The sequence below is a fragment of the Chelonia mydas genome, chromosome 2 (genome assembly GCF_015237465.2).
Source record: "Chelonia mydas isolate rCheMyd1 chromosome 2, rCheMyd1.pri.v2, whole genome shotgun sequence".
Lineage (NCBI taxonomy): Eukaryota > Metazoa > Chordata > Testudines > Cheloniidae > Chelonia > Chelonia mydas.
Window position 1 is genome coordinate 51119030 of NC_057850.1, and position 22937 is coordinate 51141966.

Below are 22937 nucleotides of genomic sequence, written 5' to 3' on the forward strand. Positions count from 1 at the left end.
TGGAGATGTGGGTGTGTCTCTATTTAAATTCAGTTTTATCCAGTGTTTTGATTTATCATTCTACAAAGTTAGTGGGAGGTTGCCCTTTGTTATACTTAACATTATTTGTATTTGTGGCCTTATTTTCCTAGATGCTGAGCACCCACCGTTCCTAGGGAAGTCACTGGAAGCTTTGGGTATTAAGCTCCTTTGAAAATCAGGCCACTTACCCTTCACGTGTTCAAGAGCCAGATTCTGCCTTTTCATCCCATATAGATCGACTGAAGTCAGTGGGCTGCAAGGTCTTTAATTAGGGGTAGAATCTGGCCCTAAGTTTTCTTGCAAAATGATCCAGGAGGTGTTGCAGGGGGATCCCAATTTCTGCTGTAGTTACACCAAGTGTAAATCCAGAGTAGCTCTATTGTATTCAGCAGAATTACACCAGTGTAACTGACAGCAGAATATGGCCCGGTTTAGGATGGAGTAACATATAGTTACGGTGTATTACCTTTCATGTGAACATATGAATAATAGCACATTTTTTTAAAACCTGCTTTTCTTATAACTTGTCAGAACTCCATGAAGGTAATGTTCAAATGCCTATGGAAAAACTGTGGAAAGGTACTGAGCACAGCTGCAGGGATTCAGAAACACATCCGGACCATTCATCTTGGGTAAGAGGACAATCGTTCTTTGAAGAGATTTGGTACTGACCCATTTTCAGATTCTTCAGTGCTCACACAAGCAGGGCCAGGTGGAGGCATAGGCATCCTGGACCAGCTTCTGGAGTCAAGTGATTACATCAGAATTTAAGGTGCCATTCAAAAAACAAACTAACAATCCCCTTCACCCCAGAAATGTGGCATGAGTGTAACCAACACAGTGGTTTCAAAAAGGAGTCACTTTACCTACTTCTAAGTCCTAAACTCCTCACTTCCAACGTTTCTGAAAACTCAGTCTGTACACTCAGCGTAAGGGTATGTCTATACTACCCACCGGATCGGTGGGCAGCGATTGATCCAGCGGGGGTCGATTTATCACGTCTAGTCTAGATGCAATAAATCAACCCCCGAGCGCTCTCCCGTCGACTCCTGTACTCCACCACTGCGAGAGGTGCAGGCAGAGTCGACGGGGTAGGCAGCAGTCGACTCACCACAGTGAAGACACTGCAGTGAGTAGGTCTAAGTACGTCAACTTCAGCTTCGTTATTCACGTTGCTGAAATTGCGTAACTTAGATCGATCCCCCCCCAGTGTAGACCAGGCCTAAGTGAGGTAAATTTGGTGCAGTGACACAGTATATTTCATGTGCAACAAAGGGATTTAATCATTTTAAGTTGAAATCTCAACAGAGCCTTTACTACAGATGAATGACTGATGCCTCCACAATCCATTTTAGGGATTTCTAAGGCACTTCTTCTTCTAGCATCAAAGTCCCATTCCAAGTTAGAGGAAGTGGCTTTCTTTACTAGTGGAAATACGACTAATGAAACCGGTGACTGCCCACCTTTGCTATCACTTCGACTAGTACGACAAATACACTGTATTTTCCATAGCCATACTTCACGTGAGGATCTCGAAGCACTTTACTGACATTATCTATTTACCGCGAGGCAAGTATCTCAATTTACTGATGGGTAAACTGAGGCACAGAAGTTAAGTGATGGGTCCATGGGCAAAAAAATGAGTCAGTGGCAGGGTCAAGAATGCCACATAGAAGACTGACTTCTAGTCCCCTGCTCTAAATACTACACAAGACTTCTGCCAAGCCCTTCCCTGCAAATGAGTAAAATGTTTATATGATACACACATCACTCTTTATAAAAGTAAGCACAGCTGAAGCTTAAATGTTCATATATTTAATTTATTTGCTATGTATCTGGGACTTCAAAAATTAACCTTGAATTGCAACAATCTTGCCTTAGTATAGTAATATGTGTTTTGTCTTTTCTTGAATTAGACGTGTAGGAGAGTCTGACTACAGTGATGGAGAGGAAGATTTTTACTACACAGAGATCAGGCTCAACACAGACTCCGTAGCGGATGGCTTAAGCAGCCTTTCTCCAGTCTCTCCATCTCTAGGATCTCCTCCTCCTTTTCCCACCCAAGATGCAAACCGTCCTGAAATGTCATGTGCCAAAACTGAGACTAAATTGATGACACCTTTGAGCCGCTCAGCTCCTACCAATCTCTACCTCGTACACACAGATCATGCTTACCAGGTAAAGTTAGTGACAGTAAACTAACCTATTTAATAGAATTCAGTGATCACACACCTGCTTGAGTTTAACAACCAAAGCCCCTTTACATCAACTGGATAATGTTTTTTGTATAAAGAGAGACACTGGGAGAGACTGATACGACCTGGCCCATATTGGATTTTTCTGCACACGTCCTAGTGGCTGCCAAAACATTTCTGATTTGTCTGTTGTGAGGTGGGCAGCTTTGCATACAAGTGGTTGAGCAGGAAAAATAAAAAGATGGCTATAATATCTACCGCTCTGACTGGTAATTCTTTACAAATGGCAGAAAAACCCAAGCAGATTCCAACTTCTATTAGAGAACTTTCCAACTTAATTCAAACAGCATGTAAAAATGGGCTAGAAATTATTTTGAAAACTCTTGCTTTTAACATGCTTTGATCTCCTGGACACCATATAATTTCTAAGAAAAATACGGTCTTTGAAGTATTGGGGTCCATGGCCTGCTTATGGACATGAGACATGAATTCTTACCACGTGTAATAAATTTAATACTTTTTTTCATATATTGTGTGTGTATTTTGCACAAACTAAAAACCTTTGTTATGCATCTGCAAGCACCAAAGCAGTATAATACACTCACTTGGATCTGATATCTAGTCTTTAGTGAGACCACCTCCAGCTGTACGTTAACTACAAGTAGAGCCCTACAAAAGTCACGGTCCATTTTGGTCAATTTCACAGTCACAGGATTTTTAAAATAATAATTGTCATGATTCCAGCTATTTAAATCTGAAGTTTCACAGTATTGTAATTTTAAGGGTCCTGACCCATAAAGGAGTTGGGGGGGGGGGAAGGTTGCAAGGTTATTGTGGGGGGGTTGCGGCATTGCTACCCTTACTTCTGCGCTGCTGCTGGCGGTGGCGCTGCCTTCAGAGCTGGGCAGCTGGAGAGCGGTGGCTGCTGGCCGGGAGCCCAGCTCTGAAGGCAGAGCCACCGCCAGCAGCAGCGCAGAAGTAAGGGTGGCCTGGTACGGTATTGCCACCCGTACTTTTGCGCTGCTACTCTGCCTTCAGAGCTAGGTGCCCAGCTAACAGCCGCTGCTCTCTAGCCGCCCAGATCTGAAGGCAGCACAGAAGTAAGGGTGGCAATACTGTGACCCCCCCCCCCGCAACTCCCTTTTGGGTCAAGACCCCCAATTTGAGAAACGCTGGTCTCCCCCGTGAAAGCTGTATAGTATTGGGTAAAAGCACACAAAAGACCAGATTTCACGGGGGGAGTCCAGTTTTCACAGTCTGTGATGAGTTTTTCATGGCCGTGGATTTGGTAGGGTCCTAGGTATAAGATAATTGGAGGTAGGTTTGTCAGTGCTTTGGGTTTTCCTTGGAGGTCTCTCATTCAAGTATTTTGGGAAATAGCAGTGATGACACCATTATCTGAGTGAGCATTGAACCAATGCTCCGGCATGGTGCTAATGGATACACCATCTTCCCTTCAAACAAACTTTTGTTAGCCACTTGATGCTGCTAATCTTGCCAGTTGTCTTTGGGTTTCAAACATTCCTGTCTTAAGGAAAATTATTGCAGAGATTGTGATAAAGCAATTCGGATATCACTGAGAGTTACCAGATCTCCTTGATAACTTTCAGTCAGGCTTTCATTATGGATATGGCACAGAGACATTACTGACCTCATTGGCTGATGCCCTCCTGTCCTAGATAAGATTGTGTGTCGGTGTTGATTCGCGTAGATCCATCAGCAGATTCTAATAGCAGCTAGTCACATACAGACCTTAGTTGCCTAGATATTGTTGTTCAGACAGTCCTGATCCTTTCCCCTTTGAGAAATCCCAGAGACTGGCTTTAGACAGTGCTTATGTGTCCTGAGAACTATCTTGTGCAGAAGTCTGCAATATTCTAGTTTGTCATCTCTCCTGCTGAACGTGACTGTGAGTCTAGTGAGGGAGACACTCAGATATGGTGAGTGGCTGCAAACAAACATGATATTTTAAATTGATATTGGCTGGTTGAAACAACTAAAGAATGCAAGGAAAGCTCATTTTTAAATGGTCTAAATGTAAAACAAGAACCTTGTGATGATAAAGGTTGATTCACAAGAGGCATAGGAAGCCAGTCCTAAAGGCAGCTACTCATTCACCCTGATAAGCAGAGAGGAACAAATTGTGAAATACTGACTTTATACAATAAGAAAGGAGTTAAGAAGATGTGTTGAAGGAAACCCCAAGTACCTCAGCAGAGCACATCTTTTAGCCAGGCTCCAACAGCCCATAGAGGAGGAGGCAGCTCAACAGAAAGATGCTCATCACAAATGTATGAGCACATTATAAAACCTAGATGGAAGGAAAAGGAGTGAGCTGAGGGGACAATCGTGTTTTTCAAAATCTTGATTTAGCTTTATTTTTTTCAATAACTGCCCTTATATGCTGAGAATGATTTCAGCCCACTGTTTTAAACAGGGAAAGCTGTTTTTCCGTATGTTTCTCTTATAATTGCAGAATAACTACCTCATGTTGCTGATCATTAACCATTTTGGTATCTGAAATTTCTCTCCTTAGTAGTTTCAACCAGAAAGTAACATTACTTTAAAGTACTATCGTTCTAGTTAAAGTTTTTGTTAGAATTGACCAGATGCTGATTTTTAGAACTTTATATATATGGTAGTTGCGCTGAGGAATTAGATAGTTTGGGGAGGAAATTGTTAAAGAAATCCATTTTGTGAGAAAATCCAGCTTCCTAGAGATCCCCAGACATGCTTATTTAATTCTCCAGTTGTAAATAGAATGGCAAAGTAATTTCCTTATTTTTTTTTTGTTAGCAGCAAGACTTTGTATTGCACAGTAAGGTGTGACTTCTCCTGCTATGCAACTGTGGTATAGTAAAATATGGATTGTCTTTGTAATTACTCCCTGGCGACTTCTACGCCAAAAAAATTAAAAATTCTGTGCACAATATTTTAAAATTCTGCATATTTTATTTGTCAAAATAACACAGTATAATCATGCCAGTTTCAAATATGTTAGTAATTTATTTCAAAATACCTGTCAACAAATATGTTTGTCACAATACAGACAACAATAAAAGATTCAGGAAATCTTTTCTGACGATTCCTTAGTAGGCATATTAATACAGAACTTTGAGTAATAATTCATTTAAACTACAATACAGAAACGTATTTGACGCACCCCTCAGAAGCAGTGCAGAAGCTTCGGGGAGTCAGGGGTAATAGAGGAGCTGAGAGAGAAGGAAGTAATTGCTAGAAAGGAGCCTGGGAGTGGTTGGGGGGAGTATGGAACATGGGGTTTTTTTGCAGGTGGTTCTGGGGGGAAGGGATTCTTAGGGAGCCTCCCCCTGCAGGCCCTGGCTGACCCCTAGCCTCTCCCAAGCACATCTGCCCCTGTCCCCATGTGTCCTTCCTTCCCCCTACCCCCACATGTCCCTGCATCCCCACTCGGCCATCCCCTGTCCCCATGTGGCCCTTCACCCCCCACTCAGCCCTGCTCCAGTCTGACCCCCCACTAGCCCTTCTGGTCTATGTACTCCCCCCACCCCCAAGCAGCCCTGTGTGTCCCCACTCTGTCTGTCCCTCCAGGCAGGGCGTTGTGAGGAACGCAGCCTCTGCTCTCTCCCTAGCGGCTGCTGACTGCTACGTCTGGTGAGCAGTGAACTGGTTGCCTCTGTTCTGGCACAACAGCAGCCCCCGGTGGGTGAAAGGTGTAACTGCAGAGCCTCTCTGGCAGAATGTATTTTCTGTGGAGAAAAAAAAAAATTCTGCAGGGCACATGAATTCCCCCCGGAGTATTGTAATGGAAACGTTTTTACACCAAGTACATACAGGAGAAAAGTGCCAAAAAAGTATTTAGAAATTTGGTCACATTTTTTTGTGTACTCAGTGGAGCAAGTGAGAATCTTTTGCCTCTTTCTTTGAATATTAATCTGGTCCTGATGAAGTATATTAACGTTTTATTGTAACTTTGCCTTAATGAAAAGTTTCAAAAGAAAAAAAAATTATACATGGATTTCTGAGTTCATACCCAGTATTGTTTGATATAAGACCTGAGCTTTTAGAGGTTTCCTTATAGAAGCCATTTCTCAGGAGAGCTATAGCCTTTTTTCTGCCCAGTTAAATAACGATCACATATAAAGACCTTGTTCTTTCTTTGTTGCCCTGTTCGTGCTTATCCCCACAGAGAACAAGGGTAGAATGCTTGTCACAGCCATCATTGTGGAATTATTTTGAGCTGCTGAAAACCTGGTTGATTTGCAGTTTCAAAGAGCAAAAGATCTTGTTGCAATGCTTTGGAAGAGGAGCACTTCTTTTTGTTGGAATATTTTCTTTTTAAACAGGCTACTCCTCCAGTGAACATTCCAGGGTCAACAAAGTTCACTCCAAATGGCCGTAGCTTTAGCATCTCTTGGCAGTCCCCTCCAGTTACCTTCACGGGCATTCCGGTAAGTGGAAGATGAACAAAGACGGTACCTAACCAATGAAAAGTTTTAAAACTTACCAGTAATGCTCTTATGATTGAAATTAAATGTGACAGAGATACAGAGAAACAGATAAATTCCCACAGGTCCTGATTCTCCTCTTACACCAGCGGTTCTCAAACTATAGGTTGGGACCCCAAAGTGGGTTGTGATCCCTTTTTAATGGGGTTTCCAGGGCTGGCATTAGACTTGCTGGGGCCCAGGGCCAAAGTCCGAGCCCCCACCGCCCAGGGCCAAAACCAAAGCCTGAGCCCCACCACCGGGGGCCAAAGCCCAAGGGCATCAGCGCTGGGTGGCAGGGCTCAGGTTACAAGTGATCAGGAACAGTCAGCATGGATTCACCAAGGGAAGGTCATGCCTGACTAATCTAATCGCCTTTTATGATGAGATTACTGGTTCTGTGGATGAAGGGAAAGCAGTGGATGTATTGTTTCTTGACTTTAGCAAAGCTTTTGACACGGTCTCCCACAGCATTCTTGTCAGCAAGTTAAGGAAGTATGGGCTGGATGAATGCACTATAAGGTGGGTAGAAAGCTGGCTAGATTGTCGGGCTCAACGGGTAGTGATCAATGGCTCCATGTCTAGTTGGCAGCCGGTGTCAAGTGGAGTGCCCCAGGGGTCGGTCCTGGGGCCGGTTTTGTTCAATATCTTCATAAATGATCTGGAGGATGGTGTGGATTGCACTCTCAGCAAATTTGCGGATGATACTAAACTGGGAGGAGTGGTAGATACGCTGGAGGGGAGGGATAGGATACAGAAGGACCTAGACAAATTGGAGGATTGGGCCAAAAGAAATCTGATGAGGTTCAACAAGGATAAGTGCAGGGTCCTGCACTTAGGACGGAAGAACCCAATGCACCGCTACAGACTAGGGACCGAATGGCTAGGCAGCAGTTCTGCGGAAAAGGACCTAGGGGTGACAGTGGACGAGAAGCTGGATATGAGTCAGCAGTGTGCCCTTGTTGCCAAGAAGGCCAATGGCATTTTGGGATGTATAAGTAGGGGCATAGCGAGCAGATCGAGGGACGTGATCGTTCCCCTCTATTCGACACTGGTGAGGCCTCATCTGGAGTACTGTGTCCAGTTTTGGGCCCCACACTACAAGAAGGATGTGGATAAATTGGAAAGAGTCCAGCGAAGGGCAACAAAAATGATTAGGGGTCTAGAGCACATGACTTATGAGGAGAGGCTGAGGGAGCTGGGATTGTTTAGTCTGCAGAAGAGAAGAATGAGGGGGGATTTGATAGCTGCTTTCAACTACCTGAAAGGGGGTTCCAAAGAGGATGGCTCTAGACTGTTCTCAATGGTAGCAGATGACAGAACGAGGAGTAATGGTCTCAAGTTGCAATGGGGGAGGTTTAGATTGGATATTAGGAAAAACTTTTTCACTAAGAGGGTGGTGAAACACTGGAATGCGTTACCTAGGGAGGTGGTAGAATCTCCTTCCTTACAGGTTTTTAAGGTCAGGCTTGACAAAGCCCTGGCTGGGATGATTTAACTGGGACTTGGTCCTGCTTTGAGCAGGGGGTTGGACTAGATGACCTTCTGGGGTCCCTTCCAACCCTGATATTCTATGATTCTATGATTCTATGATTCTACAGGCTTCTGCCTGGGACTGAAGCTCTTGGGCTTTGGCTTTAGTCCTCCCACCTGGGGCTGCAGGACTCCAGCAGGCTCAGGCTTTGGTCCCCCCTCCTGGGATCATGTAGTAACTTTTGTTGTCAGAAGGGGATCATGGTACAATGAAGTTTGAGAACCCAAGTGTTATACTACATTGGGAGTAACTGCATGTAAGTCAATTTACAATCTTTAAATAATTAGAGAATTGGGTCTGTAGTATATTTTTAAAACTATCTGATTACAAAAGAATGAACTGGGTAGCTAGAGAGTCTGTAAAATCTTCTACATTTGCCACTGCATGTATCCGTTGTGTATATTCCTAAAGGATTAATTATAAAACCAGAGGAAATCAGCAATTTGATCATTCTCCTAGAAGGCTTATTAGAAAGGTATTTATGTTTTAAAGAATCTAGCAGAGGTGTTGATGTCCAAAAGATACTCTTGGAGGAATTCTGTGTCACTGCGCGTGAACAGAATTCATTCCCCCCGCAGATTCCTTCGCTTCCCTGCAGAAAAAATGACTTTCTGACAGGGAAGCAAAGGGAAGCTGCAAGGGCAGTCATGGTACAACGTTTCAGGCAGCCAGAGCAGCTCACAGAGAGGTAAATCACTGCAGGGCTGGGGACACCCCAGTCAGTAGCTCCTACCCTGAGCCAGGATCAATTGCTAGTCCTGGCTGGGAGGAGAGGCTGGGGCTGTGTCAGATCCACCCCCAGAAACCTCCCCTAGCTGCCGGAAACTCAGCTTCCTGCCCCTATCACTCCTCAGCTGTGGGGAGGAGGTGTCACTCTACGGGGAGCTGCTCCTCCATCCACCCAAGCTCTGCGCATCTGGACCTCCCATACCCAGACACCCCTGCCAAGCCTCACCTGGTACATCCAGAACCCCACCCCACTGAACTTCAACGTATGCACCAACTCCCACCCCTGCACCCAGACCACCCTTCACTGAGCTCCCTGCACTCAAACCCCCACCCTGAGCCCCCAAATCCAGACCCCCACACCACTGATTGCCAACTAGCTGCACCCAGACCACCCCCACACCAAGCCCCACTCCTCCAGCATACACACCTGGCTGAGACCCCCACATCCAGACCCCTCCGCTGAGCCCCAACAACCTGGAAGCTCCTGCAGAATCCCATTGCCCCTGTACCTGGAACCCCCTCAACGAGCCTCTGTGCATCCAGATCCCCCCCACTGAGCTGCCTGCACCCATATTGTCCCACACAAAATCCTCTCACCCCACACCCGGATCCCCTCACACTGAGCCCCTCCACACTTAGATCCTGTCTGGTTGAGCCTAGCTGCCCAGTTGCTGGTGCAGAGGGGCATGGCCCCAGGGTGTTTCTGGGGCAGGGCCAGGCCTTGTGCTGTATCAGTGTCCGGTGCAGCCTCACCACTGAGTCCATGTCTGGGAGGGTGGGAGGACTGCAGGATGCACCTCCACCTTCGTGCAGCCAGCGGCCTGTGCTCCCCACTGCTATGTTGGAGCCTCCACATTTATTTATTGACAAATAAAACTTGTAGAATTTTAAAATATTGTGCATGTAATTTTTAATTTGTTAGCACAGAATGTCCTCAGGAGTAAATAGAGCACTGCAAATCCTGAACAAATGAAAGAAAAGAATTGTCCTAACAAAACTGATGTATTTTTAAGTCATGATTCTAGCCTCAGATACATGCATGCAACTTCTGTTGATTTCACTAGGGAAAATTTTGCCTTTATATTGAAAACATGCACTTAGTATGTATTGAAATTATTTGTTAATGGTGGAGCATTAGGTTTCAAGATCAACTTTGACAAGGATTATAAGATACTCACAGGGACTTGTGATGAAAGTAAATGGAAATTTTGCTTGAGTAAGGACTGTTGAATCAGACCTTTTGCTTAATTTTAGAGAAACTTTCCACAATCCCATCCAAATAAAATACAGTAACTCCTCACTTAACGTTGTAGTTATGTTTCTGCAAAATGCAACTTTAAGTGAAACGATGTTAAGCGAATCCAATTTCCCCATAAGAATGAATGTAAATGGGGGGTTAGGTTCCAGGGAAATTTTTCTTGCCGTATAGTACAGTACGATAGTTGGGAGGTGCCCCCTCCTTACACCACACAGGCACAGCCCATTGGCACTGGAGACAGTGAGGCAGGCAAGGAGGCTGAAGGTGCTGTAGGCTAGGAGAAGCATGTTGCGCAGCAGCAGCGGCAGCTTCCCCAACGCTGCAAGCACCAGGGGTGGGGGGCTCAACCCTCGGCCCGCCCACTCCACTCTTGCCCCCAGCCCTTCCCTCCGCACGCCACATCCTCACTCCCTCCCCTGCCTGTGGCAATCAGCTGGCTTGCGATGTTCAGGGGGCAGGAGGGTGAGGGGAGGAGCGAGGACTCAGCGTGCAACCTCCCCCCTTCCTCCTGCCTGCGGCAATCAGCTGGTTGGCAGCATTCGGGAGGGAGGGGGAGCCTGTGCGCCAAGTCCTCGCTCATCTGCTCTCCCTCCTGAATGCCACAAGCCAGCTGATTGCCGTGGACAGGAGGCGGGGGGAGGAGGGGGAAGGCGCTGATCCGTGGGGTCTGCCAGCGGGCTGGGGGGACTGATAGGAGGACTGACAACTGTGGACAAAGCAAAGCAGGCAGCCAAACGACATTATAGCGAAGCATTGCACAACTTTAAATGGAGCATGTTCTGTAATTGAGCAGGGATGTAAGATCGAAACAACATTAAGCGAGAGGACATTAAGTGGGGAGTTACTGTAAAATCAAATAAGGGTCTAGAGAGGCAACTAGATAATAGATACCTAATTCAATGTGTATCAAAAATTTAAATTAAAATAATTAATTTTAAGATGCAGAAAATCTATTAGTGAATAAATAGAGTACAGCATATTCTCGTTTTAATTTTTTTTTATTAAAAAATGTTAAGCAGGCTTCTGAGCAGCTGGCAGTCATTTGAAATGAAATGCTTTGATATCCAACATAAAAATTACACAATCAGAATTTTCATAGTGTATCACATAATGCACACGAGTCATCCAGAGAGCCACACTGGGCTTTTTCCCCCCAACAATGTATATTAGACACAGTGATAACAGATACGGCCTCCCTGTCCTCTCTTCACCAAGTGAATCAGAAAAGCCTCTTACTCTCAACCTTTGGTAAGTCTTGGAGATTTTCTTCAGAGGCTGTGGGCTCTTGCGGAACGGATAAAAATGAAAGTGGTTGAATCAATTACACTGCACTCTGCCAATGAATATTTATTAAATTCCATCAAGGAACAACTAAACAGTGAAAGCCATCATGCTGGCAGCAATTTGAACAAGAGTGCCTCGACAGAGCATGCCATGCGTAAAGTACTCTCGGAATTTGATTGCACAACAATACAGTTGATAGAGTAATTATTAAACTAGCTCCTTTTGTGGAGTAGCAGAAATTGGCGCCAGTAGTATTGGGAATCCAAGAATGCAATTAGTGACATTGTAAATCAGACACTAAAAGGGAAGGGATTAGACATGTAGGTATTTAGTTGACTTCAAGCAATAACATTGATCCTGCAGCTATAGAGAGTGAGTGTTCCTAACAGAATTTAAGAAACAAATAATAATTTTCTGGGGAAATTATAAGATGCTAGTGATTTACAATATAATTTAAAACAATCTCCTGTGAAGACCTAGAGTAACAGTGTTGATAGCACAATTACAGGCCATTCGGGGGCCCATGTCGGCTATTTTTATCCCTCTTTCTCCTGACAATCTTGCAAATGCTGCTCAGTGCAAAAATAAATAAACCACCAAGTCAACCACACAACACCACTACATGGACACATTTCTCTGTTTTATAATTCTTAATAGGCATTAAAACATATGGTTAGGTGAAGTGGACACGAATATTTTAAAGATGCATGTGGAGGCTGTTTTCTTCATCTTTTTCTATCTGAGAGAGACAACAGGTATTGTGAAAAATAGCCCATCATTCTTTGTCTTATTGTTAATAATTACTAGCGTTTAGCAGATAGTGCAGTTCACAGCCTCAAAGGACTTTGCACACATTGCTGCGGCCAGGCCCAAACTAATGAATACTAGAGAGTTCAGCCCAGATCCTCAAAGCACCTGTCAGGCTCTTTAGGCTCCTAAGACCACCATTTAGGCACCACTGACATTCTCAAAGCTGCTGCTGAGGTGACCACGGGTCAGCATATGCAAAGTCAACTGAACCCTGATGCTGTCCCATAGTTAGTGTGCAGCTCTGACCCTACCTCATGCTGAAGCTCCAGAGATGGGATGCTCAGATTAGTCAGGGGGATGCCTGTCTCACCAGTCCTGTAGACAAGCTCTGAGCACACCAAGACCTGATGTCTGTCAGATCCTGCTGGAGGCAAGCCAGCGATTGGTGGTGGGGTAGAACAGTGCCCACACATTGAAGCACAGGGAAATGTAGGATGAACATGAAAGGGGTATTGCACATGAGAGAGAGAGATAGTTTCGGTTGCTAGGACATGGGTTTCTTAAGTGTCTGAGGAACACCCCTACCTACATCTGGCTCGGCACCCAGGCACACCAGGTCAACCACTTCAGTGCCTAAGCCTCTCTCTTCAGCAGTTCATTTCGGGCTACCTTAGGCATCTCTGTGGCTTCTGAAAGTCATTTCTAGGTGTGCTGGGAGCCCCGGAGTGCAGACTGGGATCATGGGACCGCTGTGCCCCCTTAACTCTCCAGCTTGGGCTGTCTCTCACATTGCTTTGCTAGTGACAAGCAACAAACCACTCCAAGCCCTGTTATCACTCAGCACAACAGCACTGTGGAGCCCCACACCGAGCTAGATTGCATGAATGCACCCAGAGCCACTCATGAATCACACAGAGAAAGGTACTAGCCAAATCCCACCCCAGCTCCCAGCACTGTACCTCGGGAATACAATGCTTTGCACTGCTCAAGATAAGCAGTGCAAATTTATTAATTGGTTCACCATTTCATCAATGGAAAGTGGATATACACCAGCCTTTGTAAACTTGAGTAAACACCCTTACCAAGCACTTCAGGCAAACTTACCACGAAAGATAAATTTAAAGTGATAACCAAAAAGTCAGAGTTAGTTACCAAAATAAAATATAAACATGCAGTCTAAACTCTCAACGCTATTAGACTGGGCAACATCTAGATTAAGCAGTTCTCTCACCCCACTGGATATTGCAGTTCACAGGGTTGACCCTTGAAACCTGGGCCAGTCTTCAGTCTTCTCAGTGTCCTTGTTGCTTGCAGCGTAGGTGGGGGAAAGAGAAAGGCCAAGCAGCAGGCTCCTGTAGTCTGTTTTATATCCTTAGTCCATTTGCTTGGAGAACACAAGTCCAGGCATGTCTGGTGGGCATTGCTGAGTGTAACGATGCTGCCCATGGGAGCCAGCTAAGGTCACTCAATCAGAGTGAACTGCAAACAAAACGGGGAAAATAAACCCCAAACGCTGCTGGATATTCCAATATTTAGATTTACCAAGCCAGCCCAAAACTGCCTCTATATTACCTCACTGGTTACTCAGAAGTCCAAACAACGCAGTTCCCTTAAAGTACCCACCTGCAGGCCTCCATCCAGACACACGTCAAACATATGATGATGAATTCTGAAAATCTTATTTTATCATATAAAAGAAAAAGGTTCTCCCAAAGGACCAAGCCCCAGACCCAGGTCAAATGATAACTCAGATCTTACCCAAAATACATGCTTATAGCCAATTCTTATTAACCAAACTAAAATTTATTAAAAAAGAAAAGAGAGAGTTGGTTGAAATATCAATATATATACAGACTTGAGTTTGAGGTCCAGATACATAACAGAGATGGTGAGTTTGTAGTTGCCAAAAGTTCTTTTAGAAATAGTCCATAGGTTATAGTCCAACGTCAGTGACTGGGGATCTCAATTCTTATAGCTTGGGGTTTCCCCTTCTTGAAACCCAAAGCAGATCTGAGATGAAGAAAGATTGTGTGCCAGGGTTTTTAATACATTTCCAGCAGCCTTTTGGCCTGAGAAAACAATAAGCTTAACTTTTCTTCTCCCAAACATCCTGGCAATTAGCACAGGGGAATTTATCCATAACCAGTTCAGATACAGGTTACCACAGCCTTCAAAGCGACATATAGACCATAATACTATTTCATTCAAGTGTCTTCCTAAATATTAATACTCCTTTTTTTGATCTTTGAATCAAAGCCATAGTAATAGACAAGACTTGTTTGCTTACATCACAAGACCTGAGCAAACAGCTACCCTTCTATCTCTAACAATACAGGCTTGCATTTCAAAGCTCTATTCATTTACATATCTTCCTAACAAGTCTTTAAAGTTCAGCCATGGGTCATGTCCGTCTGTGAGTTAATTAACTCTTTCTGGCCCTGTGTCACCTTTCAATGAGATATTATATTACATTCATAACATCACACTGAGTCACCTGTGTGCTATTCCCCTGGTGTAGCCTTATTCAGATGAGTCATTGAATTGTAACTTCCTTGCTGGACAATGGCTGTTGATGGTTGTTTCATACTCACCCAAGCATTGCTTACTTTCCTTGCTGTTGTCTCTGGGCAGCTAATAGCTGGCCGATTCCCCAACTTACAGCATGTTTTACTGACAACGATACAACATAACTTCATACGCACTAATGGTATACATATTTAGATAGAACAGTGACCTTCAGCAGATCATAACCTTTCCCGATACCTTTCATGGCATGCTTTATATGCAAGATCCTCATTTATATATAAATGAGGAATATGGGGGTTACAGGGCGCTCCCCCAAGGTATAGAATGTCACACTAGGTTGCCAGGCACCCCATACAATGCATGGGAGAGTTAGGCACCTAACTCAGGGCTGAGAATTCCATTGAGTGGCAGGCTGCTTCATGGTTAGACACTCCCATGCTGAGTAGAGCAACAACTGTGTATGTTTAGGATCTGGGCCTGCCTTCCTCCCTACTTATCACAACACCCAGCGTTCTCCCTAATCCTTAAAAGTAGGGTGGGAGTGTGAAGGGTTCCCCCTGGGGTGCCACTTGGAACTGGGGTACCACTGAGCCTGCCTGACCCACCAGTCTGGGCTCCCTTTCACCCTGTGGTGCTGTGATAAGTTGCCAAGCTCTCCAAGCTTGCTCTTTCACCAGCATACACACAGATAGTGACACACCCAGCTGTAGCATCTGATGCTGAGATTAGCTCTGCATGGGAAGGCTCAGTTAAGGTACCTCCCAGTTGTTAAGGCACGCACCCCACCCCCCAAGAGTGTGAACCCAAAATTATACCACCTTTTGCTGCACAGGGAACTGTACAGCGTAAGCTCATAAAATGAGCTCCCTCCCTCAGCGTGGAGAGAGAGATGTGCAACAGCTTTCTGCTCCAAGTTATAATTTTTAGACAAAATGAAAACAAGTTTATTAACTGCAAAAAATAGATTTTAAGTGCTTATAAGTGATAGCAAACAGATCAAAGCGGATTACCTTAAACAAAACTGCAAACTGGGCTTAACACACTAGATAGGTAGGATATGAACTAGCGAATTCTCACCCTGAGTGATAAACAGGCTGGCAGATTCTTAAGGCACAAGTTGCCTTGCTTTCCCAGGTTTTCATACGCAGGCTAAAAATCCCTCTAGCTTGGGACCATCACTTCCCACAGTTTAGTCCTTGCCCCTCAGGTGTTTCCAGGTGTGTTGTTATAGGGAGAGAGAGGTCCCATCATGAGGTCATTATCCCCTTTTTCTATCTTCTTCCCACTTGCTGGAAAGCTCTTTTGCTGTGAGCTGGGTCAAACAGTTCCCATTGTGTAGTGCTATCTCTGAGAGGTTTCCACTGTACACATTTCCTTGTGCTTGGGCGCATTTCCTCAATAAGCCATGAACATTGTTTGGCCTTTTTACTGGTGTCCTGAAAGGCTGCTTGTGGGTGTTTTCAACCTCATAACATGTTTCAGTAACACACACATAGCCAAACTTCATAACTTCCCATACGATGATAACACATGCAATCCAACAAGATATTACTGTCTAGCAGATCAAGACTTTTAGAATGCTACCTCACAAGGCCTACTTTGTGCAAAACATATCCTAATTACATGACTGTGGTGAATTTTGGGTGCCAGGATGTCACAGGGACATCTAACAGAGAACTGATCAATGTGAGAGAGGAGGCCTTCCTCTGTCAGTTCTACATACTCTGTGGCCTTAATCCTTGAGTCTGGTCTGAGTGGAGTCTATACATTGGCACGAGTAAGGTTAACTGCTATGTATGATTCTCCATGTGGAACAGAAATAAATAAGTCTCACACCAGTGGTGTACCTGTTCCCATACTCAAAAGAGGCATGTGCATAATGAAAAGGGGCAAGGTATGGGCACTTGTAAGGAGATCAACTGACATGCAGATAATCCAGTGGGCAGGGATGACATTGGAGTTTGCAGCTTGGTACCAGAGGGCCTAATTTGATGGCCACGCAGCATTCTTATTAATGCAGGATTGAGTTCCCCAGGCACCCAAGTGTGCTGTCAAGCTGTTTAAAGTAGCTCATGAGCATGAGTGCCAGCCTCAGGGCAGACTCTTTACAAACCAGGGCACAAACCCCTAACTGGCTGTGTTCTACAATTAGTAGCACTGTCAAGTGATTAAAAAAATTAATTGTGATTAATCACACTGTTAAACAATAATAGAATACCCTTTAAATATTTTTGAATGTTTTCTACATTTTCAAATATATTGATTTCAATTACCACATCGAATACAAAGTGTACAGTGCTCACTTCATATTTTTATTACAAATATTTGCACTGTAAAAAACAAAAAGAAATAGTATTTCAATTCACCTCATACAAGTACTGTAGTGCAATCTCTTTATCATGAAAGTTGAACTTACAAATGTAGAATTATGTAAAAAAAATAATTGTATTCACAAATAAAACAATGTAAAACTGTAGAGCCTACAAGTCCACTCAGTCCTACTTCTTGTTCAGCCAATTGCTCAAACAAACAAGTTCGTTTACATTTGCAGGAGATAATGCTGCCCGCTTCTTGTTTAAAATGTTACCTGAAAGTGAGAACAGGCGTTTGCAAGGCACTGTTGTAGCTGACGTTGCAAGATATTTACGTGCCAGATATGCTAAAGATTCATATGTCCCTTCATGCTTCAACCACCTTTCCAGAGGACACGCATCCATGCTGATGATGGGTTTTGCTCGATAACAATCCAAAACAGTGCAGACCAATGCACATTCACTTTCATCATGTGAGTCAGATGCCACCAGCAGAAAGTTGATTTTCATTTTTGGTGGTTCGGGTTCTGTGGTTTCCGCATCAGAGTTGTTGCTCTTTTAAGACTTTTGAAAGCATGCTCCACACCTTGTCCCTCTCAGATTGTGGAAGGCACTTCAGATTCTTAAATCTTGGGTTGAGTGCTGTAGTTATCTTTAGAAAAATCTCACAATGATACCTTCTTTGCATTTTGTCAAATCTGCAATGAAAGTGTTCTTAAAATGAACAATATGTGCTGGGTCATCATCCGAGACTGCTATAACATGAAATATAAGGCAGAATGCAGGTAAAACAGAGCAGGACACATACAATTCTCCCCCAAGGAGGTCAGTCACAAATTTAATTAACACACACATTTTTTTAATGAGTGTCATCAGCATGGAAGCACGTCCTCTGGAATGGTAGCCAAAGCATGAAGGAGCATACGAATATTTAGCATATCTGGCATGTAAATACCTTGCAATGCCAGTTACAAAAGTGCCATGCGAATGCCTGTTCTCACTTTCAGGTGACATTGTAAACAAGAAGTGGTAGCGTTATCTCCCGCAAATGTAAACAAACTTGTTTGTCTTAGTGATTGGTTGAACAAGAAGTAGGACTGAGTGGACTTGTTGGCTCTAAAGTTTTGTATTGTTTTGTTTTTGAGTGCAATTACATAACAAAAAAAAAACCTCTAGATTTGTAAGTAATTTTCAATTCTCCTCATACAGGTACTGTAGCGCAATCTCTTTATCATGAAAGTGCAACTATTGCTTTTGTTTATCATTTTACAGTGCCAATATTTGTAATAAAAAATATAAAGTGAGCACTGTACACTTTGTATTCTGTGTTGTAATTGAAATCAATATATTTGAAAATGTAGAAATTTAATTTCAACAGTTTAACTATTCTATTGTTTAACAGTATGATTAAAACTGTGATTAATCATGATCAATTTGTTTAATAAGTCAATTTTTGAGTTAACGATTAATCGACAGCCCTAATAATTAGATTTCACCAACCAAGTGTGAACTCCTAAAGCTTGATAACAACCTTACCATGGAGTCACAGACAGTCCCTTTGGGTAATCCTGTCTATCTTGCTACCTAGCCAAGCCTGCCTTTGTGATAGATGGTCACTTACACCAAAAATCACAATAATATTCAGGTTACTCCCAGTCCCAAAGGATCAGTTACCCCAGGTCAATCGTACCTCAGATCTCAAACCAAAGACCATGCTCATAACCAACCCTATAATATGAACTAAAGATTTATTAACTAAGAAAAAGAAATTAGTTACTTACAAAGTTAAAGCCGGTAAACATACACACACACAAATGAGATACAGTTTTAGTTTCCAAAAGGTAATAGTAGCTGCTATAATATGCAAGTTCTAGAGTTTCTTTAGGGCTAACCTAAGCCAAGCCGCTTGGGGATCCCTGGCTAATATATTGCCCTCTGAATTCCAAGCAGCATAGTGACAACAATTCTTCCTTGATAGGGCTTTTTATGCCTTCCCCCAGCGTTCAAGCTGTGATAGGATGAAGGCTTGTTCACACACCTTCTTCATGGGTATTGGGGAAGCAGTCAACAAAGTTTGTGGGCACTGATGTTCCACAATGGCTTGTCTGGTGTCTAAAGGCCTTCTTTAGTTGGGGAGAAGATGACACCTCATGATAAACTAGCATTTCATACTTCATAATGCTTCTCTACTGACTGTGGGGTTTCACAGTTTTAGCAAACACTTTTATAGTTACAGAGCAAACACTTAAACATTACCTTATAACATGGAGATACAGATATTATAAATGAGATTAATACTTGCAGCCTCCTACAAGCATTTCATCAAATCTAAACACATTATTATAATGTTAATATCTATTTTAACAATACTTACACACCGCTGAGCCAGACTGGTTTCCAGCTATGCATTTGTCAGTGTTCATTGAGACCCAGGGGCCTTGGCAGGAGTTGGCCACTTGGTCTGCCAGCGTCACATGTGCATGTCTGCTGTGTGCCAAGAAGATAAATCATGGCAGCCATTAAGAGACTCAGAAGGGTGGAACCAGAGATCTGTGAGTATGGGATTTCAGAGTTAGATTCAGCTCCTGATTCTACTGGGAATTGTACTTACAGAAAATCAGAGTGGAGATCGCTAAGTCCCCTGCTCCCAATACTTATCGGGAGGGGCATCCCCCACAGGAGAGGAACCAGTTCTGATGCCTCCCTCCTTACTGCTGCCAGCATAGGGGGCATTTTGGGACTGGAACACAGTGCTGTGGCAATCCCCAACAAGAGGATCATAGACAGCTGGTGGTGTTTAGCGTCACTGCCAAACTGCATCAAGGCTGGGACAGAGAAGCAGGGGGCGATAATCCTCTCCCTGACAGCTGCATCATCGCTGCACCCAGCATAAGCTGGACACAGTGGAATATCTGGCCTTCAGTGTATGCTACAATTCAATAGAAGCATACTGGAACATTTCAGCATGGTGCCAACAATTGCCCAAACCACTGCACAAAAATAGACTACAGACTTCAGCTACCTGTCCACACCAGTAAAACAGTGTTTCTGTAACCAAACATCAGTAGTCTCCTCTGATCCATTTATAACACCACAGTTGGGGGAAGCAGTTGTTTCAGTAGGATTCATTACCCCACCCTCCATGCAACCATTTGTTAGCCAAGACTGTATCTACACCTTCCAGCCTGCCTGTGTGTATCAGATCATTCTGGTAAAGTCTGAGCCACTACCCTTAATACCTTAGCGGGACATGCAAACAAACCATCACCAGCAGGACATGGGCAATGCACTCTGCATGTCCTGCCACACAGCAAGCTGGGAGGAAGATGGACTGACCAAGCCAGTTGTTCAAGCACAATTAAGGGATCCCATCCACATGGCACAACAACAGTTTAACAAATTGGTTACAGAATGGCAGCCATGTGCCAGCTTAGGACTCCAGAAAGGACAAACGTGGTTAGCAGGCACAGTTTCCAATCAAGTATTTACCATACTGCACATGGTCACATGCCATGTTTAGTATCAGCCACACCACTAACTGGTTGGAGCCATTCCTGATTTCCACCAGTGTAACTGAGATCAGAATCTTGTCAGAAGTAATTCAATTAAATGATTAGTCGTTATATTACCGTAAACCAGAGTTTTTCTTCACTAAACTGTTCTCTGCTGTGCCTGCAGTTAGATAAGAGCTTTCTGCTCAACAAATAAGCGGGAGTGTAGAAGCCGTGTCAATCATATGCCAACAGCATTACAAAAATTCTCTATATGTTTTTAGCAATGGCATTGCTAGAAAGCAGTTAGCCAGGCTGAAACAAAAAATATTTAGTTTCCCTGTCTGGGTCAGGTCCATTCTAATTCTTCAAAATGGATAGTATGAGAATTTCAAAAGGCAGCAGTGGAAAATGATAATTTACAAAGGACTGTTACTTGCACGATCTGCAACAATTTGTTGGAATCTATACTCAAGGGCACAGAAATCTCCATATTCAGAAACATCTTAAGGAAAACGCATTTCTCTGTGTACACCAAAATGAGCATTCAGATATATCATGGACATTTAACTCTTCCTCCTAGGGTTCTTGTAGTTGGTTCTTGTGTTGATCTCCACCACACAGGAGTGGAATCACGTCCTGAGAGGTCAGAGTTCACAGGAAAGGTTTAGGGCCACCAAAGTTGGCATTGAGTTGATTTGAGTTGCCCGTGGCCAGACCCTGTAGTAAGTTTACTCAAAAGGGGGTGCATGGGCAAAAGCCATCTACCACCCTGCTCTGCCAGGGGCCCAGAGCCACCCAAAGATAGGAAAAGACTCCTAAGAAGGTTTTGAGGGCATGGGAAATATGATGATTTAGTATATCTCCTTGGCAGCCTCTGCCAGCAGGGATCCTAGGGAACCATAAACTAGAATGGACATCCCTGGCAGAATCGCCAGGGGAAAGCTCTGGTCACACTTACAGTTCTCCCTCCAGGGGGAATCCCCCTTTGATGCAGCTGCCCCAGGGATGCAGGTGTGTAAACCACACCCTGGAGTAAATAAGTGAAACGCCTTGATTGCAGTGGAGGTTACTTGTTTTTAATCTTAGCCAGGCTACATCCCCACCCCTGAGTTAATCGTACTTTTCCCTGATCAAATGACAAGTCGTTAACTATTCATCATGAGCATTCACTATTCATTAACTATCTCAAAGAGTGAGAACTATTTAGGGTTCTTAACAAGAAAAACTCAGAATCATCCATTTTCTTTATTTCCCAAAATACACAATCATGTTACTCTGTGTTCTAGTTGGTTCTATTCATGCTGCTGGAGGGTCACAGGAAGAGGGAAGGAAGTTCATCACGTGCAGATAAAGCTATGAGGCCACTTTTCAGAACAGACCCCCTAACTTTTGGAGGGTTAGATGTCACATACTCACCTTACTTGACTATCTTTCCCACCAGGAACTGGGATTTCCTAGGAAACAGCCAGTGGTGGACATGCCAGCTGCAGTGCCAAAGAATGTGTTTATATTGTATGTACATACATGTGTGCTTTATTAACTGCATTTTTGTGTGTGTTGCCAGGTCTCACCAACTCATAATCGTCCTGCAGGGACTGGAGAGCCGAAACAACAGACCCACACAGTTCTCTCATCACCGCCCAGAGTGTCATTTGGCTTAAGGTATGAGACCATTAGCTCCTATTGACAGAGCAATAGGTTCAATATTTGGAGGGAGCCAAATAGAGTCAATAGAACACAACCGCAATAGACACACCATTTTTCTCTCTCTCATTATTACAGAAAGTAAAGGTTTTGGGGGAATTGAATCACTGAGAGTTTCTAAAGACATGCTATTAGGCAATACCCCAGATGAATCTGAGCCATGAAGTTCCAAGTCAGACCTGAATTTCACTAATATTCAAGGGTGTTTGGATCCAGTGTTCTAGTGTGGAACATCTCTAAACTTCACTACACTGCCTTGCATATTCCCTTGGATCCAGGGACATCTTCATGCCCATCAGCATTCATGCAGCATTTTTACTTAATTCATGTAGCCATGGAAAATGTATCTTACAACAGATCATTTAGGTCAAGATATTTTTGGTTTCACTAAGAAACCTAGCACTTTGCTCTTGGCTGTGGACATGATCCACCTCAAGTCAACGGATGTTGAATCAGGCACCGCATAAATTCATGACACTGTTTTTGCTTTTTATGTTCAAAATCCCATGCTGGATCTAAATTTCTAACATTACAAGAGACACATGTTAATCCTTAATAACCTTACATTTGATGGTACTCTGAAGAAATGTAAAACGACATTAAAGGAGATACCATGCTTATCATTTTTTCAGGTCTTCCCAATCAAATCTGTTCTATTTACTAG

At 43.6% G+C, this 22937-nt stretch overlaps 1 protein-coding gene across 9 annotated transcripts in view; it reads left to right on the plus strand.

Annotated features, from left to right (window-relative positions):
- The window catches only part of ZNF704 (zinc finger protein 704), a 164708-nt gene that overhangs the window by 121276 nt on the left and 20495 nt on the right, over positions 1-22937 (plus strand). For all 9 annotated transcript variants that reach the window (XR_006288464.1, XR_006288460.1, XR_006288461.1 and 6 more), the window contains exons 5-8: positions 553-653; positions 1938-2199; positions 6542-6646; positions 22134-22231. Coding sequence is in view for 1 of the 9 variants with exons in the window: in XM_043539434.1 (XP_043395369.1) it covers positions 553-653; positions 1938-2199; positions 6542-6646; positions 22134-22231 (566 nt within the window). In the remaining 8 variants the exon portion in view is untranslated. The remainder of the gene's footprint in view (positions 1-552; positions 654-1937; positions 2200-6541; positions 6647-22133; positions 22232-22937) is intronic.